General features: G+C 42.2%; 2 protein-coding genes across 8 annotated transcripts in view; one reads left to right on the top strand and one right to left on the bottom strand.

Annotated features, from left to right (window-relative positions):
- SELENOS (selenoprotein S) lies at window positions 1–25,312 on the bottom strand. The gene is made up of 6 exons (XM_073653386.1): window positions 25,045–25,312; window positions 23,854–23,979; window positions 21,853–21,959; window positions 12,663–12,743; window positions 4,707–4,788; window positions 1–3,315 (listed from the first exon to the last, which is right to left on the bottom strand). The coding sequence occupies exons 1-6, from the start codon at window positions 25,295–25,297 to the stop codon at window positions 3,236–3,238; spliced, it is 729 nt and encodes a 242-aa protein (XP_073509487.1). The 5' UTR covers window positions 25,298–25,312; the 3' UTR covers window positions 1–3,235.
- LOC141166567 (uncharacterized) overlaps window positions 25,226–27,620 on the top strand; it is a 47,684-nt gene continuing 45,289 nt past the window's right edge. Inside the window, exons 1-2 of one of the 7 annotated variants that reach the window (XM_073653380.1) lie at window positions 25,227–25,614; window positions 26,559–26,722. The gene's annotated coding sequence lies outside the window, so the exon portion shown is untranslated. Of the gene's footprint in view, window positions 25,615–25,733; window positions 25,837–26,558; window positions 26,723–27,620 lie in introns of those variants that run through there. The other 6 variants (XM_073653384.1, XM_073653381.1, XM_073653385.1 and 3 more) reach the window with 6 other exon arrangements.

The raw sequence follows: 27,620 nt of genomic DNA on the forward strand, positions 1-27,620 counted from the left end.
CATAATAAAAAATTAATTTTATTGAAACAATTAAAATACCAAGTAAAAAAGCAGAATGTCCAACCGGGGATGCAGATGTGACCAAAAACAAGTAATTTATGTGGAAATAACATACACCGTGGTACCCCCATTAATGAAAAAGATAACAATATAATGAATCAGGTTCTATATTGCACTATACCCATGATCAATAGTATATGCAGTATATCCAAGGTGGAAAGACCACACAATACACAACATGTGCATCATAACTGAATCCCTAAAGACATACCACAGGTTAATAATATCAGATGAGAGTGCATTAAGAGGCTACAGGGATACTCATGATAACTAGGGACCACATCAAATCATAAAACTAGTAAGGCTGATGAATCATTGTGTAGATATTAATAACGTATGAAGTGGTGCCATCAGCTGCATGGATATACAACAGGATAACAGTACCTGTATTTAAAGGAGGAAGTATTTGTCCAAGTATGGATGGTCACAGGCCGCGTCCCCTCACCCAGACTAGTGTTTCACCGCCAGCTCGGGGGCGTGAGCCAATTATCTTGCATTTATTACAGCCTTTCTTGTCAAGACCAATCGGATTCTTAATCTTTTAAGAAATTACTGATGCTCAAGGTAATATACACTGGTGCAAAACAATAAGTTGAGCCCTATCTGATTAAGCTACAACAGCAGATTCAACAAATAACCCATTCAGTGTCCTGGAATCCTGGAAGAAAAATCCAAGTGCAGTGAAAATGCAAAGAAAAAAAAGCCTGATTTTGCAATTGTATTTTGTAAAGGAGAGAGAAATGCGGTGGAGACCTTGGGCGCTGTTGCTGACAAAGGTTAATGCAGACGATAAGTATAAAAAAAAACCTTCCAATTTATTGCAATGCGTTTCGGAGTGGAATCTACTCCTTCCTCAGCATACTTTGTCAGCGGCAGCGCCCAATATCCACCGCACTCCTCTCTCCTTTTCGTGTGAGTACAGTGACCAGAGGAGCAGCCACTATTGGATTATACATCACTCTTTACGTAGGTGTGCCACGCACAACCTGATGAGGTCAGCGACCAACCCTTTGACTCACCTTCATCTGTTGCCCATGGTGTTACACAGGGAGCGCCTGTTATTTTAGTTTCTCCAGGCAACTGTATTTTGGGTTTTGTTTTTTACGGCGTTCAATATATGGTAAAAGTGACTTGTCAACATGATTCTCCAGTTTAGTATGATTAAGATGCGATGAAGATTGTAGAGTGGTAAATCTTTATTTTTGGAAATTCATGAAAAAAAAAAAAACCTTTGTGTTTTCATTTTCCAGTCAATGGAGCGGTGTGAGGTTTGTTTTTTGCGTGGAGAACTGACTTTATATAATACTCTGGAGTAGATAAAATGTTGTGATCACTTCCTATTGCATTATATGTGGAGTTACAGCAACTGTAAAACCACAATTCTGACATTTCAATTTTAGCATTAGGGAGTTTACTGACCAGGTTAATTAATTTTATATATCAGACTTTTATGGACGTAGCGATACTAAATACATTAATTTTTTTTCTTTAGTCCCTTTAGGGGGACACCATTATGCGAAGGATTAGGAATGGTGGGACGTTCCTTTCTAATCGCCTCAGTCTCATCAGATTTGAAAAATGATGCGTAGTGTTCTAATCGGTATGCAAGTGAAATTAGGTATCACATACCAAGCTTAATGCATCAGTCACTACACACAAACCATCAGAAAAGCATTTGCAACAACACTGGGCTACGAGACAGATGTCCACTTACTGGTCTTCCACTGAACTCACACCACCACTCTCAAAGGCCATCATGGAGCAGAGTAAGACAGCAATGGAGATCTATTCTCTTCAGCTACGAGTCCCGCTTTTGTCTTGATGCAATGATGGCCTCCAGGCCAGGCAATGGCTATGTGGGCAACACCACGTAAAGGCCTTCACGAGGGAACAAGTGTCCCAGGAGCTTTTGAACATGACAATTCCAAGTGGCTGGTGGTACTGTGAGCAACCTGGGTGGCCTAAGCGTGCTACCATGGTCTGCAGCAGCTCCAGACTCGTCTCCTATTGTGCACATCTGGGACATCATTGGTGGGCAAGTGCAAAAGGAGCTGTAAGCTTGATGATTCAGCGTGGCAGAACATTCCTTAGAGAACCATTAATAACCTTAATGATAGCAGCCAAGCTGTGCTTATACTCCTTGCTGAATAAATCAAGATGTTTTGATCACCATGTTTCCATTTTTTTCATCATTTGCGCATCATTAACACAAAAATCACAGGATCGATAGATGTAACTTCACGATTTTTCGCCCTGGTGTTGCAATTTAAACGTTGAGGCGTGAAGCTAACCAGACTTTTCTATACAGGTTGTACATCACCTTCAGCCAAATAGTTATTTTTCCTGACACCCCCATTTAGGATGAAAATATATAAAATAGAGGACATTTGCTACGGGAAGTTATGCCTTGCTGGAAAAGAGGTCCAATTACTATAGCTGTAGCACATTTTTCACAGAAGCAAAAGGTAAAAATGAAATAAGGGTGGATAAAATATTTTGCCTACTATTCCTGACCCACATCCAAATGCAAACACACTTGAAAGTTACAACCAAGGTAAACCTTCTCCAAGATATCCACCATGTGCTGAAGAAAGAATTTATGTTGTGTAAAAGTACACTTTAATTATACATAGATATGGCATTTGTCATCAAATACAGAAACGAGTCTTGGAAAAATCAGGTCACAACTCAGTACACAACTGCTTTAAAAATGTACATAATCTCCAATTTCTTCCAGATATGAACATCATGTGGAAGGTGCAAAATATCTATTTATTCACCGACTGAAAATGTGACAATGAAAAGACACAATAAATGAGCCGACCGCCACGTCACATCAGTCATCCTTATTGGCTTCACGCCATTTCTAAGGAAAACGTCATTAAGAGCGTCACAATGCAGTGAACCAAAATCAATCTACCACATCATTTGTTAAACTGACAAGTTACCAGACTTTCCAGAAATGCAACATGTCCTTCGAAACGCAGGTGTCACATTGCACATAGTCCTCTTCTACAAAAACTGTCTATTAATTCACTGAATGTTCCATGTAAACTCCAGATAAGGGATATAAATGAGATACCCTGATGGGTAGAATAAGACGCTTCATTTGTGGGCGGTGCAGCCCATTACCCTTACTGGTATTAAGAAATAACACCAGCAAGGTGCTTTAACCTCATCCCCCTGCAGAGGGACCTCTTCTTCCAGGTCTCCAGGCACATGTACCTCCTCCGTCACCTGTTAAAGGGTTATAACCTAGAGAGAAAAAAAAAAAAAAAAAGTATATTGCCATGGTTTTTATTTTAAAGTCCTTGCAGCGCCATTTATTTATTTATTTTTTTTTATACATAAAGAGTCTCCTGTTCTGTAGTTTTAAGAAAAGTTTTTGTACACCCTCTGCAGGATAGTAAGAGTATTACACTTGGACTTCTCATTTCTGCATAGAGCCCCGCTTTTCGGCACAATATCTGTGTCCCGTCTTGTAAAGATCATCATTCTTCATATACATGAGTCTGCAGTGCAGCCAGAGGATCAGTGGTGACATGTGGAGCTTAAAGAGAACCTGTTAGCAGGATTTAGCCCTATAAACTAAAGGCATGGCTATAATGGCGCTGTGATTCTGATTAATCTGATACCTGATGTGAAGGGATCCGCTCAGGGGCTGCTGAATACTCACCTTATGGCATTTTCATAAAATTACATCTTCTGTGCTCCAGTGTGCTTCGGGGCAGGATGTGGGGGCAGGGTCTTCTTGTCGTTATCCACCCCCCACCAACCTCAGTTCAGAGCCGAAATCTCTATATGCGCACACATCGCCTCCGGCACCATTTTATTGAGGTCCTGCACACAGGACGCCGGCTCCCACTGCGCACACGCCGCACACACAATGATGAAGGTGCGGAATTTTAAAAAGGAGGCAGGTCACTGAATAATAAGAAACAGAGGAGGCGGAGAACGAGAAGAAGACCCTGCCCCCACGTCCGGTTCCGAAGCACAGAAGACGTCATTTTATGAAAACTTCATAAGGTGAGTATTCAGCAGCCACTGAGCGGATCCCTTCACATCAGGCATCAGATTAATCACAGAGTTTCTTTATTTTATCATTGGAGTGGTGTCAGTAATTTAAATTCCCTGTGCCCACCAGCTGCCACCTTCATTGTTATCAGCGTCACTTCGGTCGCTCTCCAGCAGTTTGTGACCTGTCGTTTCGCTCGTGTTTGATGGGGAGGCTAAAAGTCACAGCACAATGTAAGTCTATGACAGTCAGAACAAGGCTCAGACTTACACCAAGAGCTTGTGACTGTTAACTTTGACTTCCGATCGGTCAGGAGTTGCAAACACAAGATGGCGGATCATGATGAGAGGGGCACCAGGATAGATGAAGATGGTGGCTATTAAGTATATTAGTAGGGGGATAGCTCCACCGCTGAAATAAGCAAAAAAAAAACTGCCGGAGTGGTGCTTTAAGAGTACCAGAGCTGTCATATTCCCTATTGGCACCACACCATTCATTCTAAATCCACACATATTAAATAGTTCACTTGTTTCTCCATGTCAAATCAGAAAGGCTACTGGTTTCATTTTAAACCCTTGACCCAAGTTCTACCACCCCTCCCTTGTGTCTCCAGCTTTTAGTACAAACTGACCTCCGCCTCTGAGAGCTTTCCGGTCTGGTTTTGGCTTTGGAGTCGTCGATGAAGCTGATGAGCTGGGAGATGGCTCTTGAGGCTGTAATGGGAGAGAAAGTCAGACACTAATAGCGCAAGAAAAGGAAAATCTCCAAAGAAGAAAAAAAATATAGGTGGTAATTTTTACGCTAAGTGACCAGCATATACGTGGGAATATTTATTAAAAAAGGGCAAAAATTAAAAAAACATCACAAAAAAGAAAAGCCTTACAAACACCAGGTCAGATTACCAATGCAGTAACAGGATGCAGCAGACCCCCATGATAAAAGCGAGGGCAGCACAGGTGCAAAATACTGATCAGATGACCACTCACAAACCTACTAATTCATGGAGGGGGTGGCTGCTTAGTATTATAAATACACACATATGGGGCTTGTATACAGTTACCCAGTTCCACAAATACGTTTGATGCACAGGTTCTGGCTTACAGCCTATAGATGACGCCAATACTATTCGATCAGGCGGGCTACCCAGCACTATATAAGTGCTCCCCGCAAGGACAAGCACCCCAGCTTACAATGCCAATGTTAATGGGCCTGGCTTAATCCTGCATAAAAATGAAAAATGTGCAATAAAAAGATAAAAAATAATGTATAAAATAAATGCATTACATGAGGTATTGGTCGATATCTTGTGGGAAGCACTTATATAGTGCTAGGCAGCCTACCTGATCTAATAGTATGGGTGTCATCCATAGGCTGTAAGCCAGACATTGTGCATCACACCTACCTGTGTGACTGGCGCCCAATACAAGCCCCATCTGTGTGCATGTATAATACTACACAGCCACCCCCTCTATGAATTGGTAGGTTGGCGAGTGGTCATTTCATCAGTATTTTGCACATGTGCTGCCCCCGCTATTATCAAGGGGGTCTCCTGCATCCTGCTAATGCATTGGTAATCTGGCCTGGTGTTGGTTAGGCTTTTCTTTTCGGTGATTTTTTTTTATATTTATTAAAATCCTGAAAATGAGCCATTAACTAACATGAAGCATCCCAGAACTCAGAGAGATGTCTTTTTTTCCGGCATCACGGATAAAAAGTGCCAATAGAAGTCTATGGGTCCATGAAAGACAAGTACAGCACGTGGATGGCATCCGTGTGCTGTCAGTGTTTAACATTGCAAAGTAAAGGAGAAGCTTTGTAATTTATTAATACATCTGTCAAAAACTCTGATGACACATTAATAGTAAAAACAGACACAAATACCACACTGATGACACCAACCCAAAACACTGATGACAATGGTGACATTTTTTCACGTAAACATGAACATGTGAATGAGGCCTTAAAATATGTATACAACCCCTGGCAAAAATTATGGAATCACCAGGCTCGGAGGATGTTCATTCAGTTGTTTAATGTTGTTGAAAAAAAGCAGAGCACAGACATGGCACAAAACTAAAGTCATTTCAAATGGCAACTTTAGGGCTTTAACCGCTTCGCGACGGCCCACTGTAGATAAACGTCGGCGCTTGCTGGGCTCTGTGCAGCGCCGACGTTTAAAAAAGGTGGGTGGTCTCGCAGCGCTCAGGACCCCCAGGGTACTGCAAGTGCTGCGATTCCGGTGCAGAGCGTTAGCTCTGACAGGGAACATCATCGGGACCGGATTGGATCAGGTCCCAGTGATGTTAACCCTTTGCTGTCTTCTATATGCCGCGATCTATAGTGATCGCGGCATATAGAAGACAGCAGGAGGAGAGGGGGTCGTCCACTTACCTCTCCGACGGCCCCCTTATACCTTCCAGGACCTGGCGTTGCTATGGCAGCTGGAGGTCACATGACCGCCTCCAGATCTGCCATATATGGTGTCCTGCCTGGCTCAGCCTGCAGCTGAAGCCTAGCAGGACACACTGACTGTAAAACAGTCAGCAAAGATCTCATGTAATGTAATACATGTCTATTACATTACATGAGATCAGTGATCAGAAAAATAAAAATTAATGTCCCATACAGGGACTAAGTAAAAATGTAAAAAAAAAGTAAAAAAAAAATGTTTTAAAACTGTTAAAAAAAATAAAATAATCACAAAATAAATAAAAATAAATAAAATAAATCCGTATATTTATGCAACACCAAAAAAAGTACACATATTTGGTCCAAAACAACCCGATCTATAAAACTGTCACACTAATTAACTCCTTCTGTGCACACCGTAATAAAAATAAATAAAAAACGGAGCAAAAAAATATGCTTTTTCATCATATCGCCAAACAAAAAGTGGAAAAAAATGCGATCAAAAAGCAAAATGGAAATAAAAATGGTACCGCTGAAAACGTCATCTTGTTCCGCAAAAAAAAGCCGCCATACAGCTCCATCAGCCGAAAAATAAAAAAGTTATAGCTCAGAATAAAGCAATGCAAAAAAATATTTTTTCTATAAAATTGTTTTGTGTAAAAGCGCCAAAACATAAAAAAAATATACAGTAAGTGTAGTATCGCTGTAAACGTACTGACCCGAAGAATAATGCTGCCTTATCACTTTTACCACACGCAGAACGGCATAAAAAAAACCCTCAAAAAACAATTCCTGAATTGCTGGTTTTTGTTAATTTTACCTCCCAAAAAACGGAATAGAAAGCGATCAAAAAAATGTCACGTACCCAAAAATGGTACCAATAAAAATGTCAACTCGTCCCGCAAAAAACAAGCCGTCACATGACTGTCGGCCGAAATATGGAAAAATTATAGCTCTCAAAATATGGCGATGCAAAAACTAGATTTTGCAAAAAAAAAAAAAAAGGGTCTCTTAGTGTGTGACAGCTGTCAGTCATGAAAACCCGATCTAAATCTGGTATCTCTGTAATCGCACCGACCCGAAGAATAAAGTAATCTCATCACTTATACCGCACGAGGAACGGCGTAAAAAAATAAATAAAACCAATTCTTCACCTGCTACTGATTTGTTTATTATGTCTCCCAAAGATCGCAGTAAGGCTCTGCTCACATTTATCCTGCGCTCTGCGCTGAGCACTTACACCAGAGTTTCCGTGTAAATCTCTGAAATACGTGATTCAGACGGAACCCATGACGGAAGATTTCCTGTAATGAGGCAGATAGGCTACTGTGGATGCCGTCTGGCCTGTGATCCCACGGTGTCATTTGTTTTAGGCGTGCATAAAAGTGTGGTTGGCCACAGTTTTGTGCACTTCAGAAAAAAAGGACACTGCTAAACAGAGGCCAGACGGAGTCCAGAGTAACTCTGCTGCCTCATTACAGTGAATGGATCCCGCAAGGGTTTCATCTGAATTACATCACTTGGAAATTTAGATGGAAACCCCGATGTAAGTGCTCAGCCTAGAGCGCCGGATAAATGTTACGTAAAATGTTCCCAATAAAAGCTTTAACTCAGTCCTCAAAAAAAGCTAGTCCCCACTCAGGTCCATCATGTTAAAAATAAGTTCCAAGTTACTTGTAGCAGAAAGGCTCTGGAAAAGCGAAATGGCCCTTGCCCCCCAAAAGAAACTCAGAAAATTTTGTGCTCCCATATCCAAATGCCTATTCTACAATAATTTGTTCTCCAATTGTCAAATAGCACTCCGTCCCCCCCAGATCTCGCCGTATGGCTGAGCGGTATGATACAGCCACATATGAGGTATTGCCACTTTTAGAAGAAATTGTGTGACACATTTCGGCACCATTTTTACCCATTGCCCTGTGTGAAAATGTAAAATCTGAGGGAAAACATTTTTTTGTGGTAAAAATATAATTATGCTTTTTTCACTGCCCAATGGTATAAATTAAAAAATACTCACTACTTCCCTAGATGAATTCCTTGAGAGGTGTAGTTTACAAAATGGGGTCATTTGTGGGGGTTTCTGCTGTTTCGGCATGTCAGCGACTCTTCAAATGTGACATGGTGTCTGCCACCTATCCCAGCCAACATAGCGCTCCTTTCTCTTCCGAACCCTGCCATACACCAAAGCAGTGGTTTTCCCCCACATATGGGGTATCGGCGTACTCAGGAGAAATTGAACAACAAATTTCATGGTGCAATTTCTCCTGTTATCCTTATGATAATGCAAAATTAGGGAATGAAAAACATTTTTTGTGGGAAAAATGTGAAAATTTTATTTTTATGGCTCAATATTATAAACTTCTGTGAAGCAGCTGGGGGTGCAAGGTGCTCACCACACATCTAGATAAGTTCCCTAAGGGGTCTAGTTTCCAAAATGGTGGCACTTGTAGGGGGTTTCCACTGTTTAGGCACATTAGGGGCTCCCCAAATGAGACATGGCATCTGCTAATTATTCAAACAAATGTAACATTCAAAAAGTCAAATGGCGCTCCTTCCCTTCCGAACCCTGCCGTGCGCCCAAACAGTGGTTTGCCTCCACATATGGGGTATCAGCGCGCTCAAGAGAAATTGCACAATTGTTACCCCTGTGAAAATAAAAAAAAATTGGGTCTAAAGTAACATTTTTGTGAAAAAAGTTAAATGTTAATTTTTTTCTTCCACATTCCAAAAATTCCTGTGAAGCACCTGAAGGGTTAATAAAGTTCTTGAATGTGGTTTTGAGCACCTTGAGGGGTGCAGTTTTTAGAATGGTGTCACTTTTGGGTATTTTCTGTCATAAAGTCCCCTCAAAGTGACTTCAAATATGATGTGGTCCCTAAAAAAATGTTTTTGTAAGTTTTGTTGGAAAAATGAGAAATCACTGGTCAACTTTTAACCCTTATAGCTCCCTAACAAAAAAAAATTTTGGTTCCAAAATTGTGCTGATGTAAAGTAGACATGTGGGAAATGTTATTTATTAACTATTTTGTGTGACATATCGCTCTGATTTAAGGGCATGAAAATTCAAAGTTTGAAAATTGCAAAATTTTCCCCAAATTTCCGATTTTTTCACAAATAAACGCAAGTGATATCGAAGAAATTTTACCACTATCATGAAGTACAATATGTCACGGAAAAACAATCTCAGAATCAGGGGGATCCGTTGAGGGGTTCCAGAGTAATTACTTCATAAAGTGACAGTGGTCAGAAATGAAAAATTGGCCCGGTCACGAAGGCAAAAACAGGCTCTGGTGCGAAGTGGTTAAGAAACACTAAAAGAAATCAAAATAAAAAATGTGGTACTCAGTAAGGGTAATTTTTTTCAGACCAAGCAGAGGGAAAAAATTATGGAATCACCCTGTAAATTTTCATTTCCAAAACTAACACCTGCATCAAATTAGATCTGCATCTAAAAAGGAGTGATCACACCTTGGAGAGCTGTTGCACCAAGTGGACTGACATGAATCATGGCTCCAACACGAGATATGTCAATTGAAACAAAGGAGAGGATTATCAAACTCTTTAAAGAAGGTAAATCATCACTCAATGCTGCAAAAGATGTTGGTTGTTCACAGTCAGCTGTGTATAAAATCTGGACCAAATACAAACAACATGGGAAGGTTGTTAAAGGCAAACATATTGGTAGACCAAGGAAGACATCAAAGCGTCAAGATCGGAAACTTAAAGCAATATGTCTCCAAAACAGGAAAAGCAAAACAAATGAGGAACAAATGGGAGGAAACTGGAGTCAATGTCTGTGACCGAACTGTAAGAAACCGCCAAAAGGAAATGGGATTTACATACATAAGCCATCATTAACACCTAAACAGAAAAAAAACAAGGTTACAATGGGCTAAGGAAAAGCAATCGTGGACTGTGGATGACTGGATGAAAGTCATATTCAGTGATGAATCGCAAATCTGCATTGGGCAAGGTGATGATGCTGGAACTTTTGTTTGGTGCCGTTCCAATGAGATTTATAAAGATGACTGCATGAAGAGAACATGCAAATTTCCACAGTCATTGATGATATGGGGCTGCATGTCAGGTAAAGGCACTGGGGAGATGGCTGTCATTACATCTTCAATAAATGCCAAAGTTTACATTGATATTTTGGACAGTTTTCTTATCCCATCAATTGAAAGGATGTTTGGGGATGATGACATTTTTCAAGATGATAATGCATCCTGCCATAGAGCAAAAACTGTGAAAACATTCCTTGAAAGACGACACATAAGGTCAATGTCATGGCCTGCAAATAGTCCGGATCTCAATCCAACTGAAAATCTTTGGTGGAAGTTGAACAAAATGGTCCATGACAAGGCTCCAACCTGCAAAGCTGATCTGGCAACAGCAATCAGAGAAAGTTGGAGCCAGATTGATGAAGAGTACAGCTTGTCACTCATTAAGTCCATGCCTCAGAGACTACAAGCTGTTATTAAAGCCAGAGGTGGTGCAACTAAATACTAGTGATGTAGTGGAGTGTTCTTTTGTGTGTTTGTTTTTCATGATTCCATAATTTTTTCCTCAGAATTGAATGATTCCATAATTTTTTCCCTCTGCTTGGTCTGAAAAAAAATTACCCTTACCGAGTAGCACATTTTTTATCTTGATTTCTTTTTGTGTTTCTTAAAACCCTAAAGTTGCCATTTGAAATGACTTTAGTTTTGTGCCATGTCTGTGCTCTGCTTTTTTTCAACAACATTAAACAACTGAATGAACATCCTCCGAGCAAGGTGATTCCATCATTTTTACCAGGGGTTGTAGTAGCAGCATACTATCCTGCCTAAGTCAGTGGAGGTCAATATGCTTCATCCTTAGTCAATTGGAACATATCTTTCCCTTTCTACTCGAGAACAGATGTTTTCTACCAGCAAACGCTCAAAGCCGTTCTAAACCCTGATCACACGTTTGTAAGTGGTTGTCCGATGATCCGCACTAATGGAAGTTGTATGGGTCACTTGGATGGCCAACAGTCATTTCATAAGCCGGCCCACCAGCTCTTCCCTTATTGTTGGCTTGTTGCTTTCTTAATGACATGCAACATTTATGGCTAAATTACATCGGGCCATGCAGATGTTCATTACAAAGTGTGAATTGGGTCATCGTGTCAACAATCATTCATCTGCCCATCCTCATCTAATGTATGTGGCCTGGTTTTGAGAGAAGTAGTGTCAGATGTCTGGCAGCACCTTCTGTTTATTGAAAAAAGGGTGCTGGATAAATGTTTTTTTTTTCACAGAGCATTTCTGTGACAAACATCAGATGCTGTTTTCTGCTTTGCCAAATGTAGTCCAAGTGCTAAAGTGCTTTAAAATAATTACAGCGAGTGTCCGGCCATGCTGTAAATGGCAAATTATTGGCAGAAGTTTACAACACTAAGGGTCTAATAATATTAATGGCTGACGAATCGGCTGAAATCATGGATCTTGTCACAGTGGTAACCTGTATGCCTCCTCAGCACCGCCCTACTCAACATGGTCATCACGCGGCTCACTGAGTTTTTCCTCTTGCAACACTGCTGCATCTTGGGATTGTTTCCATTTTACCTTAAAGGGATGTGGCCGGTCTCTACAGGAATTTAACCTTGCTAGGTCCTGCAGAGATTAGGTTCCCCGGCCTATCCCGTACTGGCAAGTCTGTTATTAGGCAGCTCCTACCATGTATCCTAGCCCGAAAGTTGGTTCCTAGCTTGTTTGTTCAGCTAGTGTCCAGTTTGTGCTCTGTATGTTTTTGTTCCTTCTGTTTTTGACCCGACTCTTGTACCAGTCCAGTCTCACTTTGGCTACTTATCCTGAACCTGTGCTGCCTGCCCCGACCTCGGACCATCTGACCACGATTATGTCTTCACCCTCTTGTACCTCGTACCTGTGTCTCTGACCCTCCGGTCAGCTGCTGCAGACAAAGAGACTGCCCTGGAGTGGTACCTGGTGTCTACCTACGGCCAAGTGTATCCTCACCACCAGAGGCTCTAGTGAATACCAGGTAGTTGCTTACTCACGCCCCTCCAGGATAAGCCCAGCCCGTGGCACAGTGGGTCCACACCCACCAGTGTTACACATCACAGCTACATATACTGCAAGGACATTGCATGAAAGCTGTAATCTGAAGGAAGGATAGCCAGGATACCCAGTCTTACCTGAGCGACCACCCTGTAACTTTTTCCTTCCTTCATACTCTCCCAGCTCTCAATCTTCTGACGCCTTTTCTCTTCTTCTAGCTGTAGTAAATACAGTAAAAGAAGTAAGATACACAGTATAAGTACTCCTGGTCATTAGTGCCATAAACTAAAAGGTTTACAGAACGTTGACTATTACTGATCACTGCCTAAATCATCAAGACTACACGCAGACCGGGGCTTCCGGCTCCAATGCCATCTATGGTAATTAAAAAAAAAAAATGGTTACAAGTAAGAACTGTTATTACTATTTTCTAGGGTTATTCACATGTGGTATGGTAGCATTTCGGCAAAATAGGATCTGATGGGCATTTCCAGGCCAATGGTCTTTAAAGCAGACGGGAGGAATATGATCCCAGCTGGGAAGGAAGGGCACTGTGGACTAGTGACAGTGATGGGGAGAACATCACAATTACACTGGTGAATCCTCATAATGATAACGTGGAAATGCTCAAATTGTGTCATCCGGCCTGTGTAGTCAGGATTGTACAGATTCTGAACCAAGCTTTTCAGACAATTTTGTGATGGAAGTACAGACTACAGATGCTGTTAAAATGATTTATGAGCCTAAAGGACCCTATACACAATAGATAGCTGCCAACTCCTCCATACACAGGAGCGCTCACTTGGCTGATTTTTCCGTGAGAACCAGAGCTGTGGAGTCGGAGCCCATGTCCATTTTGATGGAGTTGGTATAAAATGAACCGACTCAGACTCCTAAATATATAATAAATTGGGTACAGTAGTACAATGCAGTATGTGCAGTAAATGTTTTCATAAGAATTTGGGAAAGTTATGAAATGTCCTATAAATGTCTGCTCTATTCATGATCTAAAAGATCTTGGCTTTTAGTCAAGATGAATCTGTGCTGCACTTTATGTACACGCTCAGTAGTGACCAGGGCTGTGGAATCTGAGTCGTAAGTCAGGGAAATTGAGGAGTCGGTGGTTTGGCTTACTGACTCCACAGCCCTGATGAGAATGCCGATGTCAGACTCCTCTAGTGATGGCTTCTCTAACCAAGAACAAAAGGATATTCAGTCCAAAATTGGACATGTTGGATCCCTGACAATCTGTGAGGGGCAAGTTGGAATACGCCCACACACATTAAACTGTCTGAACTCCAAGATTATTGTGAACGATACAGAAAGCTCAGTGAACAAGTGTGGTCTGCTGGTGTCAGACAACACTTGTTCACTGAGCAATCTTTATCGTTCACAATAATCTTGGAGTGCAAATGGGCGTCTGAAGAATTAAGGCTCCCATACACATTAGCTTAATATCGACGGATTCAGCCGATGTCTCATGGGAGAGCCGACTTACAGATGGTTGGGAGAGATGTCGATCAAACATGTCCGTTTTCAGACTGCCGATCGCATTGTTCTTCCTGAGAGAAAAGTCGACGGACAACGTGAAAGTTAGCATCTTTATCAGAGAACACAGAAGCATTCGGCCGAGCCAGCGCTCCTGTGTATTGGAGTGGCAGCTGAGATGGCTGGCAGCCATGTAATGTGTACGGCCAGTCTTAGTTAGTACTGTCCTTTCTTAAAGAAGAGTGAAATACCGGCACCTAATGGCGTATCTGGCACCAACAGCCCAGCAGGGGTTCTAGCCTTGGGTTGATGCCCTTTGCAGTACTGTTGTGGACAGCTGAAAATACCAGTGTTAGTTACAGTCTCACCCACCATAGAGCGTGCATTTGTCCCGGATGATAACAGCAGCAGGGATAACTAACATAAGACTACCAAACTGAGACACATGGCTAGTGTACACTGCAGATGCACATGGCTGCCATAGAGTATCTTCTGTCGTCAGGTTCTGGGACCTATGAGGAATCTCTGCGTTCGGTAGTTTCATCAGAAAATCCATCTGAACAAACTTTTCTGTTAAAATGTAAATACTCCTCTTTAACAGTATAAACAATGTAATTTGGGTTGAAAAATAATGTGTGATCATACTACTGGTGTAACGCCCAATTTACAATTACAAGACAATTTTTACATGTTGCTTGGAAATCCTCTATAAGTTGTGTCAGAAGAAAATGCTAAAAATCTTAGTTTTCTGTGAACCCTCAGATAACAGACCTTATGCATAAAAACCATCAGTATTGCCCAAAGCAACTGATCGGATCACCAATGTCATTTTTAACCTTGTTCTAGAAATCCTATTATAGGTAACAGGGCAGTGGAGTCAGTGTCCATATAAAATGGACTGCTTGACTCCGAAAATATATAATAAATTGGGTACAGTAATACAATGCAGGATGTGCTGTAAATGTTTTCATAAGAATTTGGGAAAGTTATGAAATGTCCTATAAATGTCTGTTCTGTTCCTGATGTAAGGATCTCTGCTTTTAGTTGAGATGAATCTGTGCTGCACTTTATGTACACGCTCAGTAGTGAAGCTCCTCCTACCAGCGCTGCACTTTATGTGCACGATCAGAAGTGAGGCAGCGCTGTGGAGTCGGAGTTGGTGGTTCGGTTTACCGATTCCACAGCCCTGATAGGCAACAGTCACTTTTTACTAGGACAACTTATATTGGAGCTCAAAAGCTGTCAGTGATCTGATGGAGGCCAACTACGCCAGAGCTACCCTTCATTTGCGTCTCTGCTGTGGTTCATATTAAAAGGGAATCTATCAGCAGGTTTCTGCTACCTCGTCTGAGAACAGCGTAATGTAGGGGCAGAGACCCTGATTCCAGCAATGTGTCAATTAGCTTACTGGGTGCAGCAGTTGTGACACAGTTTTTAGATGTAGCATAGCAGTGATAATCTCCTGCTGATAAAACACTCATTGTATGGAAACAACAGCACACAGCCTAATAAGTGTCATTGCTGAAAACAGTGTCTCAGTCCCAACCTCATGCTGCCCTCGGATTACGTTTCAAAAACCTGCTGACAGATTTTCTTTAAATCCATATACCTGAATAGGAGATATGGATAGGGTAGCTGCAGTGAAACAGTTACTTACATTCAACATCTTCTCTCAGTCTGGTACAGTAAAAATTGAAAATCACCATACCCATCCTTCACAGTAAGAGGAAAGTAGAGAAATGTCAGCCAGATGTGCAGATTACGGATGGGACCAACTAACCCTCTAATGTATGGGGGCTGCCCTTTATAGTGAGTTTTCGGTAATACACAGTCTGTCTGCTGAGCCATCCTGGAGTATGGGCTGTGCTCTGACCTCCGCTGCATCACCTCTGGCCTTGTGCTCACATTCCCACAGTCCCGGCTGCTCGGAGCAGGAGAGGACGCTGCCAGGACCTAGCTGTCAGTATTTGCTTTGGGTACGCGAGCCAGCAGCGTTTACTGCCAACATGACTATTGTTCTGTTGTGGAGGAATCCTGCCAAGACGTCTCCCCTCAGCTGTGCTCATTTACTAAAAGTAGAAGCCACCTTCTGAGAAACCCAGACATGCAATAAGAGAACAGCAGGGTGTAACAGTCTGCAGACAGGCACAGGAAAGCATTATGTCTATTAGAGGCTGACCACTGTCGGATTACATAAAAGTGCACCACACATCTAATGTCTACGACCACCAGGAATTCTCTAGTAAGATGCACATTTTTTTTTCTGAACTGGATGTGACAGGTATCCATTTCACCAGTTGAACCCCCAGCCCCTCATCCAGTGGCAGACCTCATGGTACTTGGTGAGATCTGATGGTTGCAACCATAATGCAAAAGCAAGTAAGAAAAAAAATAAAATAAATAGATATATCTATCTCTTTACTGACACATGATTAATAAAATATTTAAAAATAAGTTTATGGCAAAAGAAACGCAGCAACAGAGGAAACATCTATATCTGGATACCAAAGTTAGAATGTAAACAGCCTACATAGTGAAATTCATATCCTATGAATGTATATAAAGGGTTCACGTTTATGAATAAGGCTGTATGAATAGGTACAAAAATCCAATCATAGCATACAAAGTAAGAAATGCATTAGCAAGTGCTAGAATTTAAATGCATGATTATAATAATAAAGCCATAATCAATATACATAAATACACACATGAACAGTTACTATAAAAGTATAAGTACATGGGAAAATGCCCCTTACACAGCCACACTGATAGAAATAGATGTAGATAAAAGGGGATATAAAAATCAAACTAGCACAATAGAAGATATACGAGGCTGAAAAACAAACCGTGTTACGTCTGCCTCCCCGTACACCTAGACTGTTGCAGAAGCTGAACACTGGCAAGATCTGATGTCTATACTCCTATGTCTAATTATCTTATAGCATACTCTGTCTTATTCTTTTCTCTCAGAAGATGTCACTGGTGGGGATTCGTGCCTAGGGGGCATCAATGAACACAAAACGGTAATCTTCCAAAAAGCACCATGCAACTCTGTGGGTGAAGGTGTTAGATTATTACTGTCAACAGGCCAGTGGCAATACCCATTGATTTAATGGGAATGTGTCATCAGAAAATGTCCTAATCAGGTTTTTGTATTAAATGTAAATTATTAATTTTTGTTTTATACCAATGTTTTTTTCCCCCATATCACAAACGTTATTTAAAGGAAAATGTTGCAATTTTGACACTGGTCAATGAGGTTATTCTATACAACTTCCCATTTCAGGAAATGCACTTGAACATTAGCAGCAATAAACAGACTCATACTCTGACCCTAAAACATAGGAACGAACTTGGACCAATGTTAATCTATGGGGCCGTGAATACATCTGATTTTTTCCTTGGACCACAAGTCAATGAGTGCGTGGAAACCATCGGACTTCACTTGGATGATGTCTGGCTGCAGTCTGATTACCACTGAGTGATTTTTTTTTTCCATCTTCTCCTCATCCAAGAGAATCTGATCACACTATGCTCACACTCTGATAAATGTGATTCACATAACTGGCCTTATTCTCTTGGATGGGAAAATCCACTGTCGTCTGCACCTGCCCTAAGTCATTAAGAAGGGAGGAGCAGCAGGGACAGGTGTGACTTAGCCCATTGTGAATGGGTGGATCCTGAGTTATCAGTCATTGTAATCCTACCAGGCAATGAGCTTGCTGAAAACTGTTCCTGAAAGGACAGGAATTAGGAGTCTTCTGTGTCCAGTGTGAAAATTGTAAGATTACTATTTTTTTTATATAAAAATCCTGAGAGGTGTGTGTAGTATGCAGGGCTGTGGAGTTGGTATAAAATGGACCGATTCCGAAAATATATAATAAATTGGGTACAGTAGTACATTGAAGGACGTGCAGTAAATGTTTTCATAAGAATGTGGGAAAGTTATGAAATGTCCTATAAATGTCTGTTCTATTCCTGATGTAAGGATCTCGGCTTTTAGTTGAGATGAATCTGTGATGCACTTTATATACACGCTCAGTAGTGACCCAGGGCTGTGGAGTTGGAATCGGAAGTTAGGGAAATTGAGGTGTCGGTGGTTTGGCTTACTGACTCCACAGCCCAGGTAGTGTGTGTGTGTGTAATATATGTAAGATGACAGTGCCAACAATTTTGTCTGGCCCATTTTTGGGGTGGTGTGTGAAATTATGTCCAATTTGCCTTTTTTTATGTTGTTCTAATACATACAAAAGGAATAAACATGAGTATAACAAAACATGTTAAATTGTAGAAATTGTAATATATTATAATATATATATTTGCATGCAAAAATATTCACTCCCCTTGGCTTTTTACTTATTTAGTGAAATCTGCACTCTTATGAAAATTAGTCGGTGGTGACAGCTACTGAAGACTTCAGCAGGCTTTCCCCTGCCATGGTAGCCAATCGGTTCCCTACAAATGTGCATCAGGGGGGGCGATGTGTGCAAGCACCAGCACCATTCAAACTCCGCTGTCACAGATTGAGAGAGGAATTTAAATAGTTAATCTGCAGTGATCGGCGTGCGCTCAGTTCACTAGCGTTACAGGCAGATGTCTTCTCTGCCACACAGCCAGCATCTGCCTGGTATGAAGCAGATTCCGAAACCAGCTTCATACTTTCCTTAGCAATGTATGACGAAAATAGACATTGTAGGTCAGTAAACAGTTAATAAGCTACTTTACTGTTTACATTAAAGAAGCACCCCCAAGGTTTTAATTAAATCTGTGTAAATGTTAGTAGTGTCAGTGTTACTATGCTCACCAATCGCAGTTGGCTCCGGTATCCGGCTCTGTTCTGCTCCTCTTCAGACTCTCCTGATCCCTATCTGAGCCAGAAATCTCCATTACAATGCAAGTATATGGGGCATCGTTCTGACGCGGCACAGACTTGCACTGTAAAAGCCACTTTGGGGTCAAACCGAAAGCAGCGTGATCCGGAGAATCTGACAAGCCATGACGTCATTAAGAGGGGGACCGGAATGGCGCTGGACACCAGAGAAGGTGGCGATGGGTGAGTACAGTAGCTTACTGACATTACACTAACATTTACACATATTTAATAAATAAATAAAAAATTGTGATACTTCTTTAAGCCCATTAGAAAGATGGTACCCCATGCTCTTCAGCAAAAAAGCGAGAGGACCAAAGGACAAATTATACCCATTCGTATGTATGTATGTAAGGTGCCCCAGCGAGATAGTCGTGGGCGAGTTGTAGCCCCTGCTCGCTTTGACACCCTACAGACAATTTGTGTCTTCCCTCTGATGTGTGGCTTGGTATGTGACATTCTTCACTTACTTCAAACCATCCGATCGCGGCTGCCTCCAGGCATTTCTCTTCTGGGACCAGGGCAACAATAAATTCAGAGGATACGAAGTTCTTAACCTTAACTGGGATTTTACTTGGGGGAGAGAAGTATATACAGTATTTACAGTCAAGTACATTGGATAAGGCCCAACAGGTTTTCATCTCCCATACAGGTGCTAGAAACATCTTCAGCCCTTGTGCCCTTTTTAGATGAAGCATTTCTCTAACTCTATTCTCTACCTGAAGAGAAGTTTCCTCACCAGCGACAGTGTATCCGGATCCTATATCTCCCTCACGGCTTAGCCTGGAGTCCTATCTTCCTCTGCTACCTGCAGACTAGACGTGCTCCGGGTCCTCAATACCTCCGTTGAGTTTCTCTGGCCGGCTAATGGGACTCCTGCATGAGGAGATATTTACACTGTGGATCCACTATCTGAGAGAAGGGAGCTCCCGTTTACCCTAGCAGCCAATATCTCTGACTGCCCTTAAGGCTTCCTGTCACAACTCTGACAGGACTCCAACTGACACTTTCTGGAAAATTCTCCAGATGCTATATAGTATGCCCCGCCCCCTGCGGCTGTGAATTCCTCACTGTCATTCTGGTAGCAGGCTCTTAACAGCTGCGCCTGACAGTGGCATCTTGTGGCCGATTAAAAGTACTACAGCCCCACAAGGAAATATATCAGGGACAAGCTTTATACACACTTTATGCTTGATCATGGCACTAAGTTCCCCCTCTACTCTACTGGCTGGATCATCACAGCTAACCCCTTAACTGGACCTAATGGCACCTCAGAGAGATCTAACTATGGGAACATTCTCCTTTAACTCTTTCAGTGCCAAAGGAAGGCTACGTCCTTCCCCATGTACATCATGGTAATGCCCAAAGTTGACTGTTTTCACAGCCGATTGTCAGGCATCATGTAGTCTTTGCTGACACCTGGTTTCGGTAGTAGGCATGTACAAAAATATGAGATCAGGAATCATTCTTATCTTATTTTGTTTTACAGGGCTCGCCATGCAGTATAATTATAATGCTCATTTTATTCTGCGGGTCAATGTGATTACGTTGGTACAGAATTTATACCTATTTTATTTTTTAATACTTTTTCATAAGAAAAATAACTTTTTGAGGAGTCATATTAAGAGCTCTAACTAGCTCACTTTTCTGTTACCAGAACTGTATGATGGTATTTTTGCATAAAGAGTTGGCGTTTTTATTGGTAGCACTTTGGAATACATATGACTTTTTAATCAGTGTCTTTTTTTTTTTTTTTTTTTTTTAAGCCAAGATTAACAAAATGGCAATTACAGCCTAGTTTGTTCATTTCTTTGTTTTTGTAACAACGTTCACCATACCGTATGAAAACATATAGTTTTATAGTACTGGTTGTTAGTAATTCAGTAATACCAAATATGTATGTAATTTTTGAGGTGGCTGTTTCTTTGAAACAATTAATTGATTTTTTTATTAATACTGTAATTTTTTAGGTCTTTTTTTTACAGAACTTGTTTCACACGGGGACTTGAACATGCGATATCACATTAATAACACAGTGGACAACCCAGCCCCTGGCAGGATCTGATCGGGTGAGGAGTATTGCAGACATGTAACCCATTATCAGGACTCCAGTTGCCATAGCTTCTCGATCGCCTTGCAGGGGTGCTGATGGGCTGACAGGGGAGCGATCTCCCTTTGTCAAACTCCTCAGATGCCGCTGTCACTAATGACAGCAGCATTTGAGGGGTTAAAATGCTGTGAGTGCAGGATGCCCACACGCAGCAGGAGCTCATCTTACGGCACTACAGACATCTTCTGCAGCAAAAAGCACGCGCAACTCCTGAGCCTGTGACATCCATTAATCATAACTGTATGCACAAATGCATGCAATCTGGACATACAATGACCCATTTGCGTGAAAGGGTTAATGTCCCCTATACTTGGTGAATGTGCATCATACTTGTATACTATGTCCATGCTGCCCTAAGCTACGCAGCACAACGCATTGGTTATGACTATAGGGAATGTGCACTGCACCATTATACTATACTATTCCATTATACTATACTCCTGGCTTTTCTGTTTTATACATTTGACATGTACCACTCCTTTGGACCCATGGCAGCTCTTGCGGTGAGTTAGGTGTCAGATTTGCAATCTTGAATCTGATTGGCTCTCACTGCTTTTAAATACAATTTCTGTGTAATCGGCACATATTCTGTGAACAAGCCCAATTCGCGTTGAGAAGTTCTTTTTTTCTGCACATGTTGCCATGAAGATGTGAATAAAGTTACAAGAAATTTTAATTATTAAGTGCTTGACGACTATTTGATTTTGCATGCAGATTTTGGTGCTTCTTGCAGCGTAATCTTACTCTATAGCATCAACATAAAAATGCAGCACTGTATAATTTAAGCCCCATAATGACCGGCGTAAAAAAAGCATGCTGGTTGATCACTGAGGGGTAAAAAACTATTCCTACTGCCCACCTGTTTCTGCTTCTCTTTAAACTTCTCAGCCTGAGCATTGAGCTCCTCCTGCATCTTCAGCCTGGCTGCAGCCACGGCTTCCTGTCTTCTAACCACGTCATCTGGGTCTACAAATAAAAATAAGACAATAATATTTACACTAGAGACATCACCCTATGCATTGTAGCGCCCTATACATTGCGTCCAGCTATTTTCTGGACACATGCTTTCTCTAAATCGTTAATGTTTGGCATTACTGTAGCAGAAAAAAACACTTACTGAAATACAGCTTAGGCAAACTTTGGAGCTCAGCAAGGAGGAAGGGGCATTTGGGTCGCAGATTTCACGGCATATTTTTTGGAGGGGGCCATGTTGCTTTTTCAGAGCCTCTATACTACCAATAATGTGGAAACCCCTTATATTTCAGTTAACAGATGGCAGACTTGAGTGGGGGCTGTTTTTTTTTGTGGGTTTATATTGGTAACATTTTGGGGTACATATTTTAGATCATTTTAAGGCTCAGTTCACATTTATCCCATGATCTATGCTGATAACTTACATCAGGACTCCGTCTGGCCTCTGGCAGTGTCCTTCTTTCCAGACGTGCACACAACTGTGGTTGACCACACTTATATGCTCGCCTAAAAAGACGGACCTTTGGAGGCAGAACGAACAATTCTTCAGCAGGTCAAGAATTGACTTATTTTTTACACCGCTCCTTGTGCGGTATAAAAGTGACAAGACAACTTTATTCTTCAGGTCACTATGATTACAGCAATACCAGATGTATTTATTTTTTTTCTGTTTTCCTACTTTTGCACACTAAAAACTATTTTATAGAAAAAAAAAATTGTTTTTGCTTCGTCATGTTCTGAGAGTTATAGCTTTTTAAGTCTGGGCTTGATTTTGCAGAACGGGATGACAATCTCAGCTATACCATTTTTATTAACATATACTTATCAGTGGTTGGTTCGTGTGGGTGGGTGTCGATGGATTCAGAGAGGGCGCTCATCTCACTCACAACCTTCTATATGTCGAGATCGCTATGGATTATGGTATTTAGAGGATTAAACAACCAGTGGCAGCACTGGCACCAGCCCATGGCTCTTACAGCAAGAGCTCGACTATCAGTTAAACTGTGCGCCCAACAGTGAGTGCGGGCATGGGCTTTTAATGCACCATATCACCTGAACATTCTGGTCTTTACATAAAAAATGAGTATACTGGACAGGGATATCCTATTAATTTTAAAGGGGTTTTCCGCTTTCAGAAAATCTTGGTCCACAGCTGCGCTTTATCCTTTGTCTTTGGGTCCAGCACTGAGTCTCTTCTGCTGCTCCTGATGTCCGGTATTCGCTGCAGCTGGCATCGTCAGCCAATCAGTGAGCTTAGTGGCCCAGAGTGGGGTGTTCTGTCTACAAGGGCAGAGCTCACTGATTAGCTGCAGCATTGTCAACACGATGTCATCAGCACAGCCAATATCAAGCAAGGGGAGAAGTGGAGCCTGGGCGCTGGACCCGAGGAGGGTGAGTAACGCTCCATTTATGGGGTTTTATGGTTTATGTTTTTTTTAACAGCAATTGGACCCTTGGAACCAGGGTTTTCTAAAAGGTGATACACCTTATTAGGTCTGTGAATGGGTTATGAAATAGGACTCCGTAAAGTGGACAAATACATTTTATGGTGATAACACCATGCAAAATCTGTAAAGGGGACTCTTGCCATTCCATTACGTGACGGCTCTCACAGGGACACTGCCCACTCACTATTGATCACGGCATTTAGAGGGTTAAACAACCAGGGGCGGTGCTGGAATCGGCCAATGGCTGTTACAGCAGGAGAGCAGCTGTCAGTTAGGTTGAGCTCCCAGCGGTGATGGTGCTGATGGTGTAGACAAAGCCTGTACCAGCACCTGAACATTCTGGTGCAAGGTTGCGATCGGGAAGAGGTTAAAAGGTCATGTGGAAGAAACAAAAACAAAAGAAAAAAAAAATCATAAAGCTGCAACATATACATATATACCTTCTGTGGATCTGGGTGTGGATGTCAGAAAGGAGTCGATGTGCTCAGAGAACCTTTGTTTCAGAAGAAACAGCAACATACAACCCAACAGGATAAACCATCCATAGCTCGACAGCACTGTGCCCACTGCAGGAAGAACAGACATAATCAGGAGCGCCCGCTGAATTGGCATCACCCCCCCCCCCCACTCCTCTCATTGTGGCTGAATGTCCCCAATACACATCTAATCTCATATTGGTGTGTAACCCTGTAATGACCACACCGCCACATGACAAAGGTGTGTAAGTAGAAGCTCCATGATCTGCGGTCATCTTTTTGGAAATCTGGCAGTGAGTGCACAATTTCCCTGCAGCGGTAGCACAGGACACATGAAGCATCGTGGTCCGTACATGGAGCGGTAGACACGGGGGTGTGAACACAGCATAAAAGAGAAGGACCCAGAATCCTGAACATGACTCTCCCCCTATTACCTTAAAGGGGCTGTCCCTTTTCAGAAAATCTTGTTCCACAACCGTGCTTTACCCATTGTCTCTGGGTCCAGCGCTGAGTCTCTGCTGCTGTCAGTGTCCGGCATTAGCAGCGGAACTAGTGTCGACAGCCAATCAGTGAGAGCAATGGCCCAGAGTGGGGTGTTCTGTCTACACGGGCAGAGCCGCAGAGCTCACTGATTAAGTGCAGCACTGTCAACATGATGTGAGAGGTGCAGCCAATATTAGGCAATGGGACCAGGAGAGACTCAGTGCTGGACCAGGGGAGGGCAACGCATAGTTTCGATTCTATTTATAGCAAACGACCCTGGGGACTGGAATTTTCTAAAAGTTGACAGCTCTCACGGGACCACTGCCCCCCAAAATCCGTGGCGGCTTTCACAAGTATATCCCCCCACCCCAAATCAACTCTGGGGACCGGAATTTTCTGAAAGTTGGTGGCACTCACAGGAACCCCCCTACCCCCTCAGGCGGGAGGTGTCACTGCTCCGACCCCATTAGCAGTTGCACCCTGTGGCCGTCACTTGCTGTCAGCTCCATGGGCGCTGCTCCGTGTTCTGCTATTTTATCGGCTCACTTTATAGCACAGCACGTGAATGGGAGCATTAAAAGCCTATTAGCAGTGCACTATGGCGCGACCAGCCGCTCCGGCGACATAAGCGAAGGCTGCGCCCGTTACGCTGGACACCGCTGCCGCACCGACCTGTCTCCTGGAGGAACACGCTCCACTCCACCTCTATGTCCGGCTTTGCCGCGGGCACCTCCTGGTCCCCCAGCTCCATGCTGACGGTGCCGAATTCTCGTATCCGGCTTCTGTGTTTACAGGATGACGTGTCCCTGCCTGACGTCACATCCGGAAGTATGCTGCGTTCCACACGCCGCTCCTGCGTTGCACTGATATGGCCACGCCCACTGGCCGCCGGGTGACACTTGTATGTGATAATGCGGGGACACATGTCTGTGTGTGAGCAGGGAGCCGGCCATGTTGTTGTGGCCCCCACAATCCCTGGCTATGAGTGGCACGTCCCTAATCCCTACTAATCCTCTGTGTTTCCTGTGAGGCAGATGTTTAGGCTCTTTATTGCTGACCCGCGTCCTGGGAGAGGTAACGCTTCTGCTGTATGATAATATACATGTTACGTCGCTGCAGTAGCGGATTCCATGAGTGAAGGGACACGGAGTGACGGCGACCGCCACATACTGTACTGAGCACTGCTGACCTTCTGCCACAGGGAATAAGAGCGCCGGGCGACAGCAACACCAGGATTACACGGTACCTGGGGGTGTGCCTTTCACAGCAGAGGGGGAGGAGATACCTGTGTGCAATGCATGCCGGGAGTAGTCACCTCCTGGATCTTGGAGTTGTGCCTCGCTTTACAATAAACTTTATTTAAAATTTAAATAGATGACAAATCCCCTTTAAAAAGTAAATAAACTTAAAACATTTTTTTTTAGAATTTTGTCCAGCATGGAAAGTTCTGGGAACCAGAACCAGGTGAGGAACAATCAGAGAAAAGGTATAATAGAAACAAGTCACCAATTCAGCTTTTATCACCCACTCCTGGTTTTGGCTCCCACTCCTGAGAAAAAATACTGACCGAATACTGACCAAATACTGATAGTGGGACAGTGGCCTAACATAACAGGTTCCCTTTAAATAGGTTGTCCGGTCACACCATATTGATGACTTATCAATATGAGATTTGTGAGGGTCCAACATCCACCGATCAGCTGAAAACAGCTCCTCCAGTGGCCATATATAAGCACATGGAGTGGAGATGAAGAGCAATTCCATTCAATGTGTAGCGGCCGCTGCCAGGTCCTGCAGAACAAATCTTGTTCAGAAGAAGTGGTATTACCTTTTAAGTTGGAAGTCAGGAGGAATGGTAGAGATCCGTAAGTGCTGTTTTGTTTAAATGCCAGGGCTGAGCAGCCTTTTTAACAAAATGATATGATTTGCAATGGATATACACTAGTGGAATGATTTCATTTCAGCTAATGATGAGTCTGAATGTAGTTGATCTCATCAGTAATTGTTCATTATCCACACTGGTGGTTCTCATCAAAAGGTGTGTGCTCACCACAGGTATCTTACAGATGCTAAACAGGAGTGTGAACAACATGTCTACTCTGCACTGACAATGTGTAAATGACTCCCATCATTACTCAGACTGTCTGATGAGAGTCACTATCCCTTTTCCTTTCTCTGCTGTAAAGGGGAGAAATCCTGATCGAATTATCAGTTAATTCCATCAGAAAGCTGAGACTGGGGAGGGGACGGCTGTACCCACCAGAGGGGTTAAAAGACCCAAACACACCTGGGACATTTACCTGAGGAAGAGGCACTATCGGTAGAGCGGAGTGTGGAGCGTCCGTGTACGGTAACTGCAGCAGTAAACTGACTGTAATTTCAGACTATTGTAAGAATTGATGCATCTGTAATATTATTGCATGCCTCTTTTTGTGTATGTTTCCATATAAGTCCCCTAAAGGCCACAATAGTAGTAATTGTTCATCTGCATTTTATATATCCACACTCCTATGTTAGTAAAAGGAAGGAAATATTTACTATTTGCAGTGAATAAGTGGTATGTGTCATTATAACCTGTAATAGTAGTAACTGGAGGCCGAGTGTCTACTCACATTTATTATTAGTACATTATTACATAAGCAACATAAGTAATACATACAACTAAAATAAGAAGCAATAAGGCTTTGTTCACATGTTGCTTTTTTTTATTCAAATTAAAATCTGTTTCTTACAGCACCAGCTAAAACTATGAGATTTCCGAAATCTCCTGCAAACACTTTTTTTTTCCTGCAGCATATCAAATCTTAGTGTTTTTGCAGCGGTTTTGCACTTATAGAAAGCAATGAGTAATTGCAAAAAAGCAACAAACATGTTGGTATCAGTTTTTAGTGAAAAAAATGCAGGTATCGGATATGAAACCCGATTATTTTTGTGGGGTTTTTTTAAACCATAATGTCTTGGTGTACTCACATGAGCATGGATGTTAGTATGTTTCTATTGTAATGTAACGTAATTTGCACTTTATTTGTTTTTTTTAAGCAAAACGTTTGCTTCTCTTGACTCCCAAGTAACCTATTATTAAATTAGTCATAGGTGTTAAAGTCAGCAAAGTGTGACCAATTCAACTTCCCCCACTGTTTGCAGTTGTATATTTTTTTTCTTGAGCTCCTGTAACCTTAGTCCACGGCTGCACTTCATACATGAATTTGGCTTTTTTATTCAGAATAGTCACTATTTTTTCAGACCTG

Source organism: Phyllobates terribilis, unplaced genomic scaffold (assembly GCF_046119375.1).
Source record: "Phyllobates terribilis strain yellow unplaced genomic scaffold, ASM4611937v1 Scaffold_11__3_contigs__length_659146591, whole genome shotgun sequence".
Lineage (NCBI taxonomy): Eukaryota > Metazoa > Chordata > Amphibia > Anura > Dendrobatidae > Phyllobates > Phyllobates terribilis.